This window comes from Anas platyrhynchos, chromosome 5, assembly GCF_047663525.1.
Source record: "Anas platyrhynchos isolate ZD024472 breed Pekin duck chromosome 5, IASCAAS_PekinDuck_T2T, whole genome shotgun sequence".
Lineage (NCBI taxonomy): Eukaryota > Metazoa > Chordata > Aves > Anseriformes > Anatidae > Anas > Anas platyrhynchos.
In genome coordinates, this window is record NC_092591.1 from 17486799 (window position 1) to 17503269 (window position 16471).

Below are 16471 nucleotides of genomic sequence, written 5' to 3' on the forward strand. Positions count from 1 at the left end.
GCTCCAGTGAACTAGAAAAGTGGCTCAAATGGATGAGATTCTGACACTCTTGGAAGCAGGATTCAAATCTATTTCAGCTCCTTGTCAGCTGGCAATAGTAAACCAAAGGAAAGGACTGAGGGAGAAGAAGCATTTAGTTTTTTTCTCTGCAGATTCCAACCTTGTGCACTGACTGTACAGTTCAGAAAATGGATTTCGAGCTGTGAACTGACTGCAGCATGTGATTTGACGTGCTGTGTCCGTCAGTGCAGTGATGGAAAACCATTTATAAAGAGTCCAGAGCCACATCAAACTCATTTTCCCCTCAGTCTTTAACAGGAATGTGATATTTGTCAGAGGTAAAATTAGTAGTGGAAATGTGTGGACAGTATGTATAGAAAGGTTGGAAGCACTTACTGGTGGAGGAGAATTCAGGAAGATCTTACAGAGGCAGTGACAACGCTAGTCCAGTAAGAGCTAACGAAGCCTGAACTATCAAAATGTTGTAGGGTAGTCGATGTACTTCCCACCTGTACTTGGGAAGAGCAGTTAAAGGGCCTCAGTTCAATCACAGGTGAGACCTGGAGACCTTCAGGCCTTGAATAACAGAAACAGGTCGCTCACAAATATAGATACAACAGCAAGACTGAACATGGGAGTGCCTGTGGAGCTGGGGGTGTTAGCTGATATGAGCTACATCTCCACCACTCAGGAGCTGGCCAAACCCACCACAAGACATCATGTTGTGAGTTGTCAACCACGAGGTCTGTATGCCTGCAGATTTACCCTTCCATTATGGATGGTGATGTTCACAGAATAGAATATGCTCCACAGGTTCCCTCACATCCCTAAAACATGCAGTAAACATGAAAAATGCCCAGTAAAAACATCTGAGACTAGAGACAGGAGAGCAAAATGAATGACCTAGGGAGGCCTTTCAGACCTGGTATTAAATTGAAAATATTTTGTTAGCAAGTTCTAAGTAAAAAATGAACAACGATCCTCAAAAAGGTAGTTGTGAGCAAACCTGATAGGTTTGTATGGACTTGAAAGATTAAAGGTGGGTCATATTAAGCTCTTTATCTATTTGCTTTCAGATCAGTATTAGAAAAATCTGATTTGTTGAAATATGTTAACATTATTTTTAACTCTTTTTTGGTTTGTTTACTTTTACTGGTTTTTCTTTTTCCCCCCAAAATAGTGCTCTTTGGATGTTTTTTAGAGGGGAACCCCAAAGGCTTTTTCCTAGTTTTCAGGAGATGATGTCTTTCAGTATAGTCAACTTTTTGAGGTTTTATGAAAGGCCAGTATAAAAACAAGTATATTATTTTGTTTTTTCTTAGTGTTAAAGGCCTTTTGTTAGCCAGTGATTACAGTTTGGCTCTTCTGATCCCTGCCCGATGGTGCACAGATGGGAGGGCGTATGGTTTCATCCATACTGAAAAAATCCTTCCCTTTAAAGACAGATCTGCCGGTGGTTGTCCTGACAGGCTAACAGTGTTGTGGTGTTCCTGCAACTTTGGTGTTTTGTTTAAGATCCAGGGATGAGAAAAGAGGTGCGTGCCCTCTTGTGCCAGGAGCTTTTTGTGAAGCACCATGTGGATGCCCCTTCCCATGGCAGTGCCCTGGACATGAGGAGCAGATGGCAGCTCCCGTCTGCTTTGGGGGGAAATGGTGTGTTCCCTGGGGGTGTTGCTGTAGCCCTCATAGTCTCTCTTACTAGACCAAAGTACAAAATGGTTCCCAGTGACTGTCAGCTTTGTGAAGAGCTCTGCTTTATTAAAATTAACCTCTTGTTCCTAGCTATGATTGTAATGTCAGCCTAGTATGTGCTGCTGTGGTGTCATAGTACTTTTGCAACAGTGACATTAGCCATAGACTTCGTTGTAACATACATATGTACAGAATGCTATGTGCAAAGCTCTCTTTGGGTAAGGGCAAAACGAAGAAAAATTTAAATAATGTGTTTTAATCTTTGCATTGCTATTTTATTTTACTAATAAAAGGGCTGGTCATCTTTTACACCACAGTTCTGACTCTGAATATTTAATACAGTACTTGCCAGAATATTTGAGAGAAATACACATGCATAAATTTAAAAAAAAAAAAAAAACCTTCAGAAGAGTATCACTACTTCTGATGTCCTTCCATTGTCTCAAAAGTTCATACAAGTGCTGGTTGTAGAGTTGAGTATGTACAACAGGAATGGGCTACACATACTAGCCTTAAAAATAGTGACAATTTAGCCAATCATTTCCAATGTACTTGGTAGTATTCTGACAGTTATTAGTTATAATTTTTAACCACAGAACCTAGTACTGGATTTGCAACTGTTTGCTTTTTGATACAAGAGTTATTCCCTTGACTTTAGATTGATTTTTTTAAATTAGAATATTTATACGATTTTTCTAATTACTCTCTCCAGAATCCACATACCACCTGTATGTTTATTGTGGTTTTACAGAGGACTTTTCATTAACAAAGAAAAGCAATACAACTTCTAAAATGTCATTGCTTGATATTTCTTCTTTCTTCTTTAATGAGATCAATGGTTGACCAATGTGAAGAAATTCATGTCCTTCTGTCCATTACTGATAATTTTACATGGAGAGCAAGCTTTCAAAACTTAGTGATGTCAGAAGTTGAAAAATAAACTCTAAGCAGTGGAAAAAGGACACCGAAGCAGGTCACCGTTATCCTTAACACAGGTGGGGTTCAGAGCTGTAGAGGCTGTTTTCATCGCGGGAGTGTATGTGAAGGGTACCATGCACCTGGGAAATCCTCTTTTCTTGTGTGTGAGGAAGGTGAGGAGAAGCTGGGGGGTTTTGGGTGCTGGGAGGAAGAAGAGGGGATGTGCAGTGCCTCCAGGCCTCGGCATGGAGGGAGCTGGGGAGACAACAATGTGCGTGAGCTTCGTGCTGCCTCCTCATATCACAGCTGGCAGGAAACATAAACCATTGGCACCAGAAGGCAAGCACTGCAGATTCAGAACAGGCCACAGTCTACGGACCAAGGCTGGACTCAACTTTCTCCTGGTTAGCGGTGGTGGTACAGTACTGGCCTGAGCCACAGCAATCTGGTGGCTGAAGGGAGAGACATTGCATTTTTGCTGTGTGTGTAGATACAGCATATGAAATATGAAATTTTCAGATGGAGATAGAATCATAGAGTCATTCACCCTGGAAAAGGCCTCTAAGATCATCTGGTCCAACCTTTGACCTAGTGCTGAATCCACCACTCAACCGTGCTACCAAGTTCTCCACCCACGCCTTTCTTGAAGACCTCCAGGGACGGTGACTCAACCACTGTCCTGGGCAGCCTGTTCCAGTGCTGCACAACCCTTCCAGCAAAGAAATTTCTCCTAATGTCCAACCCAAAATAAACCAAGATAAAGCATTGGCTAAGTTCTGAAGCTACTAGCTTTTTCAGTCTCAGTTGGGTGTCTTGCTTGCTTGCAGTGCACCTGCCATTGTCAAATGAGTGCTTACGATGCACTGTGGTAGGGATGCTGTATTTTTATAAGCTGATTAAGATGTTCAAATAAGTCATAAATCAAAACTACAGTAGACCATTGCAAGATTATGTTGTTTTAACATGAAAAAATGTCCCTTGAGAGCTTCTATCTTAGTATAAGACTGATCAGCAACATAAAACCCCAAAAAAACCCTTTCCATTTTGGAACTCCGTGTTACCGGCTGTGAACAGTAACGAACAAAAAGGCAAACACGCTCCTGCTAGAAGGGGTCAGGCGTTTTCACGGGGGTTATAAATACACATATGCACCACCAACCACGCATGTTCATTATTTCACGCTGGCAATGTAAAGTTCAATGAGTAACAAAGCCAAAGTTGTTGTTTCAAAAATCTGTTGCCAGGCAGTCGGTTTTCTCCTAGCAACAAGTGTGCTGCAGCAGGGGAGGCAATTGGATACCGCAGGGGGTATGCTGGGGCTGGGCGAAGGGGAGACAGCAGCAGCCTGGGGCTGGGAGCTTCCTGCAGCAGTGCCACGAAACACCCAGCTGCGTTTCTCCCAGTGCTGGTGATTGAGCAAGGCAAGCGAGGGCAGCAGGAAGGGACATGTAAGCAACTTGTTCCTCAGTCGCTTTGGTTTAGTGAGGGATCAGCTGTATTACTGCCTGTCCTCATGTTAAAAACAAATAAATCTATACAGAGCTGCAAGAAAGCTCTGTTTCATGTGTATTTGAAAAAAAAAACAACAACAAACAAAACAAAAAAACGATTAATTCTTCAAAATAATTTTATTTCTCATCTCATTTTAATGAGTTTTGAATTCTGCATATTGGAAATAAATGACTTGTATGTTACATAATTCTTTTGGATTGAAAAAGACAATGCATTTAATTTGGAGAAAATGATCTTTACTTGTAAGTGTTAGTAGTCAATCCAGTTGTTTTTAAGCCTTATAATATGGACACCCTTCAAAATCCCCGCATGAGAACACATCCATCTCTGTCACAGCAGATGCAGAGCTACATTTATTTCTGATGGAATGGCTCATTTCAAACTGAGGCACAGTGTCAGAGTTTTTTCTGTGCTTGCAGAAAATAGCTCCTCACAATGACCAAACAGGTAACACGTATACTCCTTCCAAAGAAGGAACTGATACTTGATTTCTTGTGTGCAGTCACATTTCCATTACTTGGATGTGTTTCAGTACAAATTTATCAGCTAAAAGGAAAATAGGAGAGTGTATTGTACAGATAATGTGCTATTTCAGTCTATGTAAGTGTAAAGCACATGGAATCAAAAAGATGCATGGAATCAAAAATGAAACATTTATACTGATCATGGAATCCATTTACATGTGTATTTTTATCACAGAAGAAGGGAAATGTCACCTACAGAATTTTACTTATTTGTCCACATACGAAAAATTCTTGGTTTTCTCTCACCAACACTTCTGTTTCATTATTATAGTATAACACTGTCAAGTCGCTGGTAAGCTTTAAATTTGATAGATTTGTTTGAAAATAGCAGCCACCTTAACACATGCAAAATAGGCTGAAAAAGCAGCGTGTAACAAGGGGCAGTTTTGTGATGCTAAAATTACAGTGCATATGGATTTGGTGTGCATGCATTGCATATTAAGCTTTGCAAGTCATAGTCATAATTCTTCATTTTCAAACTTTTAAAAAACATTGCATGCTTTTATCGTGCCTTTTTGCATACCACTGTTGAAAGTTGATTCTCTCTTAGACTGGGACTTGTTATGAAAAATAGCGAATGGTGAAACTTACTGGGAATATGGTAAATTCTCTGTCTTTTGTATTTTTTTTTTAATTATTATTTTCAACATCTGTATAGCTTTGTATCTGATCGTACATTGGCAGCTTTTAGCTTGTTGGGCTTCTACAGGTCATCAGTGAATTGGGCAAGTGGCGTGTCACTGTTCTGCTGCTCACTCTGCTCTTCTTACTAGAAGCAAAATCGGTCCACTTTGGTTTTTATATTCTCATAAGGTTTTGTTATAGCTGTTGTTTTTGTGAAGAGAAACTTTTAGCTCAGAGAGGTATTTTTAGCTAAACAAGGTCCAAATTTAGAAGCTCTTCAGAGAAGTCCTGTAATAGATGTACCTAGAAAAAAATACAGTATGAAAATCTTATCTGGTAGAACTCAAATCTCCATGTCTGAAGTCTTTTGCAGCCCAACAGGCTGCAAAATCACCAACGTGGTGGTTGTTTCTGATGTTTTTTTGCGTGTCAGGCTGGCTACATTTCTTCTCTCAATACTCTTGATTTCCTCCACTTATCATTTCTTTCTCTGCAGTTAGGAGAGAGTTCAGTGCCGAGAGTTCAGCATCCTCTCTCAAGAAGGCAGATGGGCATATGGTCAATGTTCCTGTTGTAACTTTTCTGCTTTGAAATGAATTTCATGACTTTTGAGAACATCACCCACCAATAGTCTATGTTTTTCTCAGAGACAATGAAGTTGTTTCTCTTGATCTCAAATGAGATCTCAAAGGAAGAAACCTCAAGTGGTGCTACTGTTGGGATTGCCAACTGTTTATTTTCCAGGGGTAGTGGAGAAGTAGTAAGATGATTAAACCTTAAGAAAACCTCCAGCTCTCTTAAGCAGAATTTCTAGTCACTTGGAGGAAATCACAGTGATCTTCATATTGTTACTTTTTTTTTCTGTAACTTCTTTTGTGTGTCGTTATTTCAGATTGTATGTTTGGCACTTTGTGATAAACCTCTGGCTTGCTGAGGCATATGATGGGTGACAATTATAGCTTTTATTTTTAAAAAGTTAGTTCCGTGGGGAAAAAAAATGAATGTCACAGATTTTCATTTGCCTAAAAACAAATTAAAAAGCGGTGACTTTATTAGATTCATCTAACTGGCTAGTTCTAATCAGAAATTAGTTATTTTAGTGGTTTTTCCATTTCTGCTCTGTTTATTTTTCTAGATGCGTGTTTTCCATCAACTGTTTGGTTAATCATGATGACAGGTTTATTTGCAGAGAGAGAAAGCCCATTTGCAGCAAGGAAGGCTCCCTTGCAGTGACTACACTACATGTTTATTTAAGCTTATTGGTTTGTACAGTTGCTTATTGTATCACATTGTTCAGATTATGAGTGGTATTTTATTAATTAATAATGGCACACTTGCTAATTGGAGATTTTACTTGGAGACTGTGTCAAGCTGCATTTGGAAATTAGAATTCATTTGAATGTTTTTCTTTTTAAAAACTTTTAGTTGATGAAAATAACTTTGCCACTTAGAAAATGCAAGAGGAAAAAGAACTATATAAAAATATAATATTTGCATGTCTGGTTTATTAAAGCATGTATTTAATTTAGTTACTGGTTTTATTGTGCTATCAGCATAGCCCAAATTTTAAAGGTATCTTGCTTATCTAGGATCCAGATTGATACGTCCTGGCATACTGAAAGTTAACTAGATGGACTAAAGCTTTAGGTTCTGTTGAGGTGAATGCTAATTAAATAACTTGTCCTACGTGCATTTAAAAATTTTATTGTGCATCTTTCTGTGTCCAAAAGACTGTGAATGATTCTTTAAAAAAAAGGGCAAGACTTACGGATTTGACAACTAGAATCCATTAATTTTGTCATCTTAGTTTTCTTTCAGAAAGAAGCTGGATTTTGCCATCATTTTGCTTTTTAATCTTTGTTTTCATTAATTGGACATTTCTCTGCACCTGCTTCTTCATTGTAACCCAAGGAATTAAGAGGCAGTTCTTCCTAGGACAGAAGCATCAAGTAATAATGTTGCACAAGCATGACAATATTATCACTTGCTTTCTGCTAATGATTATCAGGAATGTGGGTATGCAGTTGATGAAGAACCTGGTACTGAACAGGAGTCATGGAGGCTCCCTGCCTTATCCTCATAGCCATCAGAGCATGCAAGCCCTTCCTGTAGGACCCAGTCTGTGCCCTGCTGCTGCGAACAGAAGGCTGTTCCAAAAACTCCCTGCTCCAATTGCCAGGAATGCTTTTACCTTTTTTTGGTAAACTTACTCACAGCCAATTTATATACATTTATTCTTGTGCCAACATTATTCTCTAACTAAAATAGTTTTTCTCTACTGTTCTCTATACTGTTTTTACAGCAAGTAACTTCATCTCCTCTCAGTTTTAGATTTGCTAGGTTAAACAAACCAAGCCTGTTAGTCTTTTCTTGTAAATTAAGATTTTTATCGATCATCCTGGTAGGCGTTTTCTGTGCTTGTTGCAGTTTGAATGATCTTTGAACAGGGACCCCACAAAGTGCCAGAGGAGGTCTTGCTGTCACTGTACAGCCTTCTGCCTAATGGAAACTTCTCCTGATGTCACTTGTTTTCCTGTTTTGCACTGGCAACTTTTCACACTGTCATCCTGGGGCTGCCTGATACATCCAAGTCCTTTTCCCAAGCTACTTGCAGCTGACAGGCTTCCACCATGCTGCAGACCTGCTTTGCTGCTGCTCTGTTATTTTCCACTTGCCGTTACTGACTTCTGCTGTGTTTCTGTTACTCTGGTTCTCACGATCAGCCCGTTGTTTCCATATTGTATCCTCTTAACTTTGTTTTCTAATTGTCATCGCTCTTGTAATTCTTGTGATGTCATTTGTTAAAACATTAAACAAGATTAGTGCCAAGACAGTATCCAAAACACAGAAGATACAATCCCTGTTCTTAATATATGCGAGATGAGTATAAATGAAGATTATTCAACCCAGTGCTTTGGATGGAATGCGAAGATATTTCTGTGTATTCAGACTCAATAGCTGTTTTTATTGACTGTATTCGTGCAGGTACCTAGGAGATATTGGATAACAACAAATGACTTCTGTTTTGACAACAGTGCTAAGGGCCCTCAGTCAAGGGTTGGGCCCGATTTGGCTGAGCATTATGAAAATAATCTTTGGACAGATGTTTTTGAGAAATGAATGAAGAATAGCAGGTTTCTATGTGGGGCAATGTGTAATGAGGTACGAGGATGCTGATAGAGGGAGCAAGCGCATTTGAAATCGTTGAATAAACAGAAGGAGACTTTGAGACTCCAGACTGAAGGAAGAAGGAGTCTTCAAGATCAGGAAAATAACCTGTGGCAGAGAAGCAATATTCTTCTTTTTTTATTGTTATTATTTTATTTTTATTTTTTTAGAAAGACAGCCCCTCTGTATTCTTGCAAATCGGACTGTCCCTGTTACTCCTGGCTCTGAATTCTGATAATGCCTTGGGCACTGTAAGGGGCTGTTGGCCTTTCGTAATGCAGACAGGATCTGAAATCCACGAATTTATGAGGACAGTTGATTGCTCTTAGTGACCAGAGTAAATAACAACACATTACAGAAACAGCCAGGAAATACTCTTACTTCTTGCAATGATGGCACTCATGCACAAAGCAATCTTCAAAGTTTGCCTTTGCTTTGTCTGTGCAGCATCTGATCGGAGTTCTCTCTCTGAGTTTTTTGAGTTACAAAATCAACCTCTGCATGTGGAACAGGACAAAAGAGAAATATAAGATTTGGTTAGAGAATTTATAATGTGAGGACATTATGAACAGCCAGAAGCTGGAAGCCTAAACACACGTAAGAGAGGTAGGTTGCCAAAAAACAACCACCAAGAACTGCTAGGAGAAAAACAAACAAAATCATCAAACCAAGCATGGGGAAAAGTTACAAATGAAATTTGCACAAAGCTGCAAAATGAGGAAGCCCGCATGCATTAGGGGCTTTTATTACAGTGTGCTAAAAGCAAATGTCATGAATTTATCACTTTCATCCTAAAATTTAAATGTATCAGCTAGTGAAAGGGCTGCAACAGGCTGTTCTGTCTTAGCGGGATGCCAACAGTTGCATTAACATCTCTGTCAAGTATTGTAGCATTTCAAAATGTGCAGGGAACAAATAGGTTGGGGGGTATATTTGTGTAATTCTTGAGGAAGTTACAGTTCCATTATGTTTTGTGGAATGCGTGTTTTTTCTCCTAATATTTCTTGTTCTTTACTCGAGTAAATAATATAGCAGTTTTTCTAGTTGATTCAGGTTCCAGAAGCCCTGCAGTATCTCCTTAATGAAAAGTGTGTGTGCCTCTTTATAGAGAGAATATCGGGCTGAGGCTTTCTCTTTGGGTTTTAAACTAACGTGCCAGGTGTGAAGGCATGAGCCATATGTCACTCAGGTGCCCCTCCGAGTTTCGGCGGAGCTGATGTATTGCTTGAGCCTGTCTCCAGTCATAGAGAAAGAGACCCAACGTTATTCTCTAGGTAAATGCTGCCTGCACATTTACAGCCAAATAGGTAAAGGCCAGAACTGGCTAGCTTTGGGCTTGTTTTTCCAGTTAGGAAAAAAGGAAAACGATGAGTTAAGGACTACAATAATTTGTATGGATTTCTGAGAAACCTTAGAGGGGGTTTTGATTTATTTATTTATTTATTTTCTGAAGAGTTGGGTACAGAGGGTAAGCATATGCTGGCAGCTGGTACGCTGGAGGTCAGTTTTCTCGAATGGGTGATGGTGCGAGGTCACTGAGGGGTGTTGCGGCGTGGTAGGCAGGCCTGCTCCTCCTCCCCAGGGTCTGTCGTTGAGTGCTTAACAGGGCAAAGTCAGGCAAGGACTGCAGACAATTAAAAATAACCTGTGCCTCAGAATTTTAATGAAGCCATTTGGGAAGGCGATCTACAAGCTGGACACTGGCAATATCTAACATCTGACCATCATTCTGAGGGAGTTAATGAGTCAGGAGATATTACGCCTTCTTTCGTCTATGTCACTTGTTTAAGCTCAGCCCACAGCTGTAGTGACCAAATGTCACTGTCCTTTTGATGCTCTACGTGAAATGAGTCGAATTTCCTCAACATTGGCTCTTTGGAAGCAAAGCTCAGCACCCAGGTGCTGCCACCCAAGAGAGGAAGGAGTCCTCCTCTCATCCCAGCCAGCATCATTGCCAGGGAGCGGCTGGGTTTCAGGAAACTCTCCATCTAAAAGGCCATGGCCTCAAATTTATGAGAGAACAGGATGCAACCTGATTGTCCATGCAAGAGCAGTTCCCTCCCAAATGCTAAATAGCTTATATGCTTATTAAAGTATAACAGCAGCCAGACAAGTGGTATTTGCTCTAATTCTATCACCCGGGTAAGCTAAGCTATGCTTTTTTCCACATAGAATAGAACAGATTTAACATAACTTGTTTCTGTTCCCATCAACGGGCAAATCTGCAAGATTTGGTTGTTTCCTTTTGTCTTTTAAAAGAACAGCCTTTGTCCTTAGCAAGTGGGGAAAGTAGTCCGGCATATTTGCCAGACTAAAATATTTTTTTTATTTGCCAGACTAAAATTTACCAGACTAAAAAATTTGCCAGATCAAAAAAAAATACCAATATTCAAATAACTTGCACATTTAATTAGCATGAAATACACACAAGATCCTCACAGAGAAAAATAGTTGAAAATGAATTAGAGATTCAGGTCTTGAAAATCAGTAACTACCTCTCTCTCTATATATATATTTATATGCAGCCAGTAATACATATATTCCACCTCCTTGCTTCATTTTTCATAGTTTTACATCTGATGCCTACCAGTCACTGTAATCGCTTTCAGGGATGGTGTTTTTCCTGCAGAAAAGTTATCTGATTTTTTTTTAATAGGAAATACTATTCACCCACTCTGGAAATGCTGACTCATTTCGCAGCTTAAAAAATCTGCAACCAGAAAAACCCTCTAGTACCTTTATGACAGGATATCTGTTAGGCAAATTAGCCTTTGTTGCGTTTATTAATTTACTTGCCAAAACTTCATGTTTCTTTGTGTGGTTGTTCTTTGGAGCGCGGTCTGTTTTGTTGCTCTTACAATGTAGCCAGCAGTCTGGCCATGCTGAAAGTCTGCCTGCTGAGACAGAACCTCATGGGGGATAATTCAGGGTTTGCACCATTTCAGTACTTTCTAATCGTTGGTGATTAAGTTGGATTGGAGGGATAGATGTACAGAGAGAGAAAAAAAAAAAAAAATTGATCCAAGGGGTAGGAGCTGAGAAGTTGCAAGGAATCTGTAAGCTTGTAATCAGGACACCTCTGTGGGTAAGAAAAATTTTTGGTCCATGTGCACTTTGCAATACAGCATCACAAAGTGCATATGGCTGTTAGGACTATTATAATTCCAGAGTAATGTTCTCTTACTGGTTGCTCCAAAAGTTTTCCTTGTTGGTAACATAGATGATTATGATGGATGGAGGTTTCCACTGGTTCATTCAGGCCATATCCCAGTGGGTTTGGACATCTTCTTGGATGGCGTGGTGTTGAGTTGGATCCAAGCCCTTACAGAAGGACACAAAATCTGCATCCAGAAAGTTCCTGAGAGAGTTTTCTGCCTGCTGGATGTGATGTCTCTACAATACCAGTGCAGTGTTAGTCCCGGCACACTTCCCATTCTTCAGGCTGAATCAAATGCCGTGGCTGTTGCCCATGGAGCTGAACTTGGTTGTTACTGCCGTAGCTGGGAGCTAATGGTGCCAAGTTATGATCTCAGATGTTGCAAGACTTGCTGAGGGTGCTGAGGTATGCCCACAGGATATGAGCACTTCAGGACACACACCTTTGAAGAACTTAGGCAATGGATCTTGCCACAAAAGCTCGGTTACTTACCGATTCTTGGTAGCTGGGTAGAGTTTTTGTTGTTCAGCTTGGTTTTTGCATTCTAGTATCTTTTTTTCTGGTCCAAAGCCACTTCTTGTTGGTGTTGAATAGCCTGCTTTAGCCCTGCTCCAGGCCATTTATTTTATTTTTAAAACAAAATAAAATAAAAAGGCATATTATCTAGTCTTGTAGCACTCTGAACCCATCACTACCTACACGTACTTCACTGCTGCACCATGTCATTTGAGCTTCTGGGAAGCCCCATTGTGGCAAATCTCAACCATTTTTTCTGCTGTGTTTTGCAGGCTCTGATTCTTCACCAGCTCGGGCGCTACAGCTTGGCCGAGAAGATTCTCAGAGACGCCGTGCAAGTGAACTCCACAGCCCATGAGGTCTGGAATGGCCTGGGGGAAGTGCTGCAGGCTCAAGGCAATGATGATGCCGCGACTGAATGCTTCCTGACGGCACTGGAGCTTGAAGCTAGCAGTCCCGTCGTCCCTTTTACCATCATTCCCAGGGTTCTTTGAGAGGGTATCTTGACCAACTTATCTTGGTCTCACTCGTGGGTGAGGAAACCCAGTGTTTCAGGCTGCCTGGTAACTGGTTAGTTTGAAAAACTTTAGAGCTCCAGTCTTTTGCAGGGAAGTGGCCAAAACAGTGACATGATGCATTATCTTGGTAGACTGAGAGGACAAAACGGCTAACCAGAGCCAAATCACTCATATCGCCTATGTTTTTGCCCTGGTAGTTTTGAAACTTCATTATATTGTTCATGGATGATGTGCCATATTTTGTTAGTGATACTTGAGTGTTACATAAAATTATAATGGAATCAACACCAAACGTAGAATAATATATTCAAGTTAAAATTCAGTGGCAGAGCAGACTATTTTTAACAAGGCTGTTATGAAAACTGTCCTCTTCCTGCCTCTCAACCTCTTTTGGCCCAAAGTCAAAATGTGAATTTTCTGTTTCCATCTCTATTTTAGTCCAGGTCAGAAAATCAGTTGAGTTCTTGTTTTTAGTTGTTAATAACTGTGATGTGTGGCTAACTGTTATCTCTATTTAGAGCAAAGGCTGAGTACAAGAATATTTATATTTTACCAATGTATGCCTGTTACAGAAAATATATTAGTTATTTAAGTTTAACTTTTTTATGTGAATTCAGAGTTTATTTATCAATGGAAATATGTAAAAAGAAGCCTCAAATGGAGTATTTACCAACATTCCTTATACATGACCCACACTTGGCTAAATGGGAAGATTATGTTAATAATAAAATGATTTTTAAATGGAACTTTTTCTGTGTCCTGGTTAAGAGCCTGGAGGAATAGATATCTCGTGAACACATTTTAGTGATGTGGGGCCTGTGGCTGGCTGCCTTTGATGGTGAGCAACAACAAAGTTTTAAATGCCTTGAGGACCATAAAGAAAATAGAAGCTGCTATGCTCTTTGCCAATCGTATAGTTATTTGAGATTTCAGGTTTCCTTAAATCCTCACTATTTTTTACTCCTTCCACTCCAGCTTTCATTGAAGCCAGATAATTCTGCTTCTCCATAATACATGGACTTTTCACGTATACCTTGTTAGTGCTTGGGAAGAGCACGTTAAATATTTATGCACTATTCTCAACATCTCCCACACTTCACTTCCCTTGAAGGGAAAGTTGCCTGGTAACATATTACTGCCATATCAGTATAATAGGGCCAAACATTTAGAAGACATACATTTGTCGGAGTTTTCCTGGGATGCATGGGTAAGAGTCATTCCTTGTGATGAATATTCAGGGTGTGACAGCTAGGGCAGTCCAGTGTCTGCTCACTTAAATACTGGGCTTACATGGGAGCTGGAACGAATTCCAGACTCCCAGTTAGACTGAGTGCTCGTTGGTATTTGCCTGACTGGTCACAAGAAGCAGTTTTATAGTGCTTAGTGCAAGATAGGAGATGATTGAGAAAAATATTTATATTATATCTGGCACACGTTTTTCTTCATAGCTCACCAGAAAGCTTGCTTACCTCAAGAGCATGGAGGACCCTCAGTGCAACACAGGCTCTGTGCACTCCACTGAGAATCTTTCAGTGGCAAAATATTTAAACTGGGGGGAACTCTTCACTTTTATCATTTTTTTCCTCTTGCGCCTTCTAGACTATGGTACTTTCAAATTATATCTGCTTAATGGTGAGACCATATGTTCTCTGTAAAAAGGTTACAAAACACTGTTATAGGTAATATTTTCAAATCTATTTAAAAACCAGACCAGCAACTGTGTCATCTTGCTCACTGCAGAAATATCAGTTTCCCTTCCCCTTTTAAAGTGCTTGTTTTGCATGCTTTCTTCTTCCTGTCCTTGGCATTTTTATTCTCTTTTCTATTTGCCAGCCATTTTCCCTTTTCTAGTCCCAGCTCATAATATATGCCCTGACCCTTAAGTCTTTTAGCACTTACTATGTGGTACCTGGTTTACCAAAGATATCACAAAACCTTTATTTGTTTAATTCAGTTCCCATTGAGCCTTTATGCTCTAAGTTCAGTTACTTGGATTTATCATCCATTTCACAGATCTGCTCCTTCACAACGTTTATTCACCTTTTATTATAATATCAAAGCTTTTCTAACAAGGCACTTTGCACATCGATCTGAGACCGGTGCTCTTTCTCACGGGAGCTTTGAACAAAAGAAGAGTGTAGGAGAATTCTGTGTTAGCAGAATTTATATTTCATTTTCCTCATTAAATTTACAGCCCTGGCCTCTTTTGATAAACTCCCAATGTGGAAAGGTTAGCGGTCTAATTGTGTCACATCTTCCATTTGTGGATAAGTTGTTGCTGCTGTTGTGTGTATCAGGTGAACCTGAATATCATCTGTTTTATTTTTCTTACACTGGCATCAGTTTCACTGTAAATCCACAAGCCTTCTACCTCTTGGGAACAGCCTTGTCAAAACTCAACCATCTATTTTTAAAAATGGATTATCACGGTAAGACCTTACATTTAGGAGTTCTCAGGCAGAAGTAGAAGTCCTTGCAGCATATGAATTAAACAGCAACACTTGTTTAAACATAATTTTCAACTTAAAAATAATAAAAAAAATTTACTAGGTGTTATGTGTGTGATTTTTTTTTCATTGAGTACATTGAGTGAGAAGGCCAAGCATATTTTTATATTGAATACTCTGTTGATATACAGAAAGGTCTTTCACAGTCTGTTGTCAGACTGCTCTGGTATCTCAGTCCCAGAAGCGAAGCACGCAATGCTGGTGTGAACAACCAGTCCTGGGGAACTGTTCCCCTTCAGGCCAGCAGGTCAGCACCCTCTGCATTAGGGTTTGCTCCTGGATTTTGTGGATGGCAAAATCTCTGCATGGATACACAGATCTATCTATGTGTGCTCTTGCTCCCCCAGCCTGTTTCAGAAATAATAGCTGTTCAGGGAAATTATAAATTAGGGGCTGAGCCAGCTGAAAACTAAGCCAGCCCTTTCCTCCTCTATCCCTTATGGTTTTGCTAGGCTTCCTGTAGAAGCCCAGTAAAGGCTTCAGGTAGCTCTTTGCTCTGACCTACTGCATAAGTAGTAACGCTCACAAGAGAGGGCAGGACTTCCCCCTCAGGAAGCAGCTTAAAATTATCAATAAATTGCCTTGTCAAACACTGTGTATATGACTATATATAACTGTATACAACTATAACGACAAGCTGCACGAGCTTCAGATCTCCAGTCTTTCAGCAGGAATCAGCACATTCATTCAGCAGACCGCAATAGCAGGTTGCAGAGGGACTGCCCATATTCTGCAGCGTGCTCGTGCTGCTCAAACTGATTCACACTGGGGGTACGAAGCGCGTGCTGGGGTGTTATAACAAACTGATGCACGTGATAAAATGCTTGAATCTGCATTACTTAAAATAAAAATTATTCAAGTAATTGGTTAAAGTTCATTTCTAATTTTGGTGCAGATAACCATTTTACTCCGGGAATTATTTAATTTCATGATTGATTGAGAGCCACAGGAACAAGAGAACCAATCTAAGCAGAACTAATCCAACTGTATCTTTGAAAAAAATTGTCATTAATTATATGCATGTTAAACATCAAAGGCTATTTTTAAAACTGCTAAATTTTTCCTTGAAATTCTGTTTTTTTCCTGACTGTTCTACTGTGGCATGATAGTGTAAGCCTGGGTATACTGGAGTTCCAGATTTATCTCTCTAATTCTTTGTTTGTTCAGTTGTCAATTAAAATGTCATTTTTCTTAGCCATCAAGCTGGCAATCATCCTGTCCCTCCAGCATCAAGTTAAAAACCATGTATGCTAAAATATGCTTTCAGCAAGTATACTTCTTCACCATTTCATCTGTTTAACCTCATCGTCTCTGAGCTACATTCTCTGATCCCAC

General features: G+C 39.8%; 1 protein-coding gene and 1 long non-coding RNA gene across 13 annotated transcripts in view; one reads left to right on the top strand and one right to left on the bottom strand.

The window, feature by feature from the left end:
• TTC7B (tetratricopeptide repeat domain 7B) overlaps positions 1-13375 on the top strand; it is a 132577-nt gene extending 119202 nt beyond the window's left edge. For all 5 annotated transcript variants that reach the window (XM_038180033.2, XM_038180036.2, XM_038180034.2 and 2 more), the window contains one exon: positions 12384-13375. In XM_038180033.2, the coding sequence (XP_038035961.1) occupies positions 12384-12605 (222 nt within the window). In that variant the 3' untranslated portion in view covers positions 12606-13375. The remainder of the gene's footprint in view (positions 1-12383) is intronic.
• LOC140002581 (uncharacterized) overlaps positions 9933-16471 on the bottom strand; it is a 44796-nt gene continuing 38257 nt past the window's right edge. For 7 of the 8 annotated variants that reach the window (XR_011809526.1, XR_011809527.1, XR_011809529.1 and 4 more), the window contains 2 exons: positions 14099-14278; positions 9933-10062 (listed from right to left, as the gene is read on the bottom strand). This is a non-coding gene — a long non-coding RNA (uncharacterized lncRNA). The remainder of the gene's footprint in view (positions 10063-14098; positions 14279-16471) is intronic. The other variant, XR_011809530.1, reaches the window with a different exon arrangement.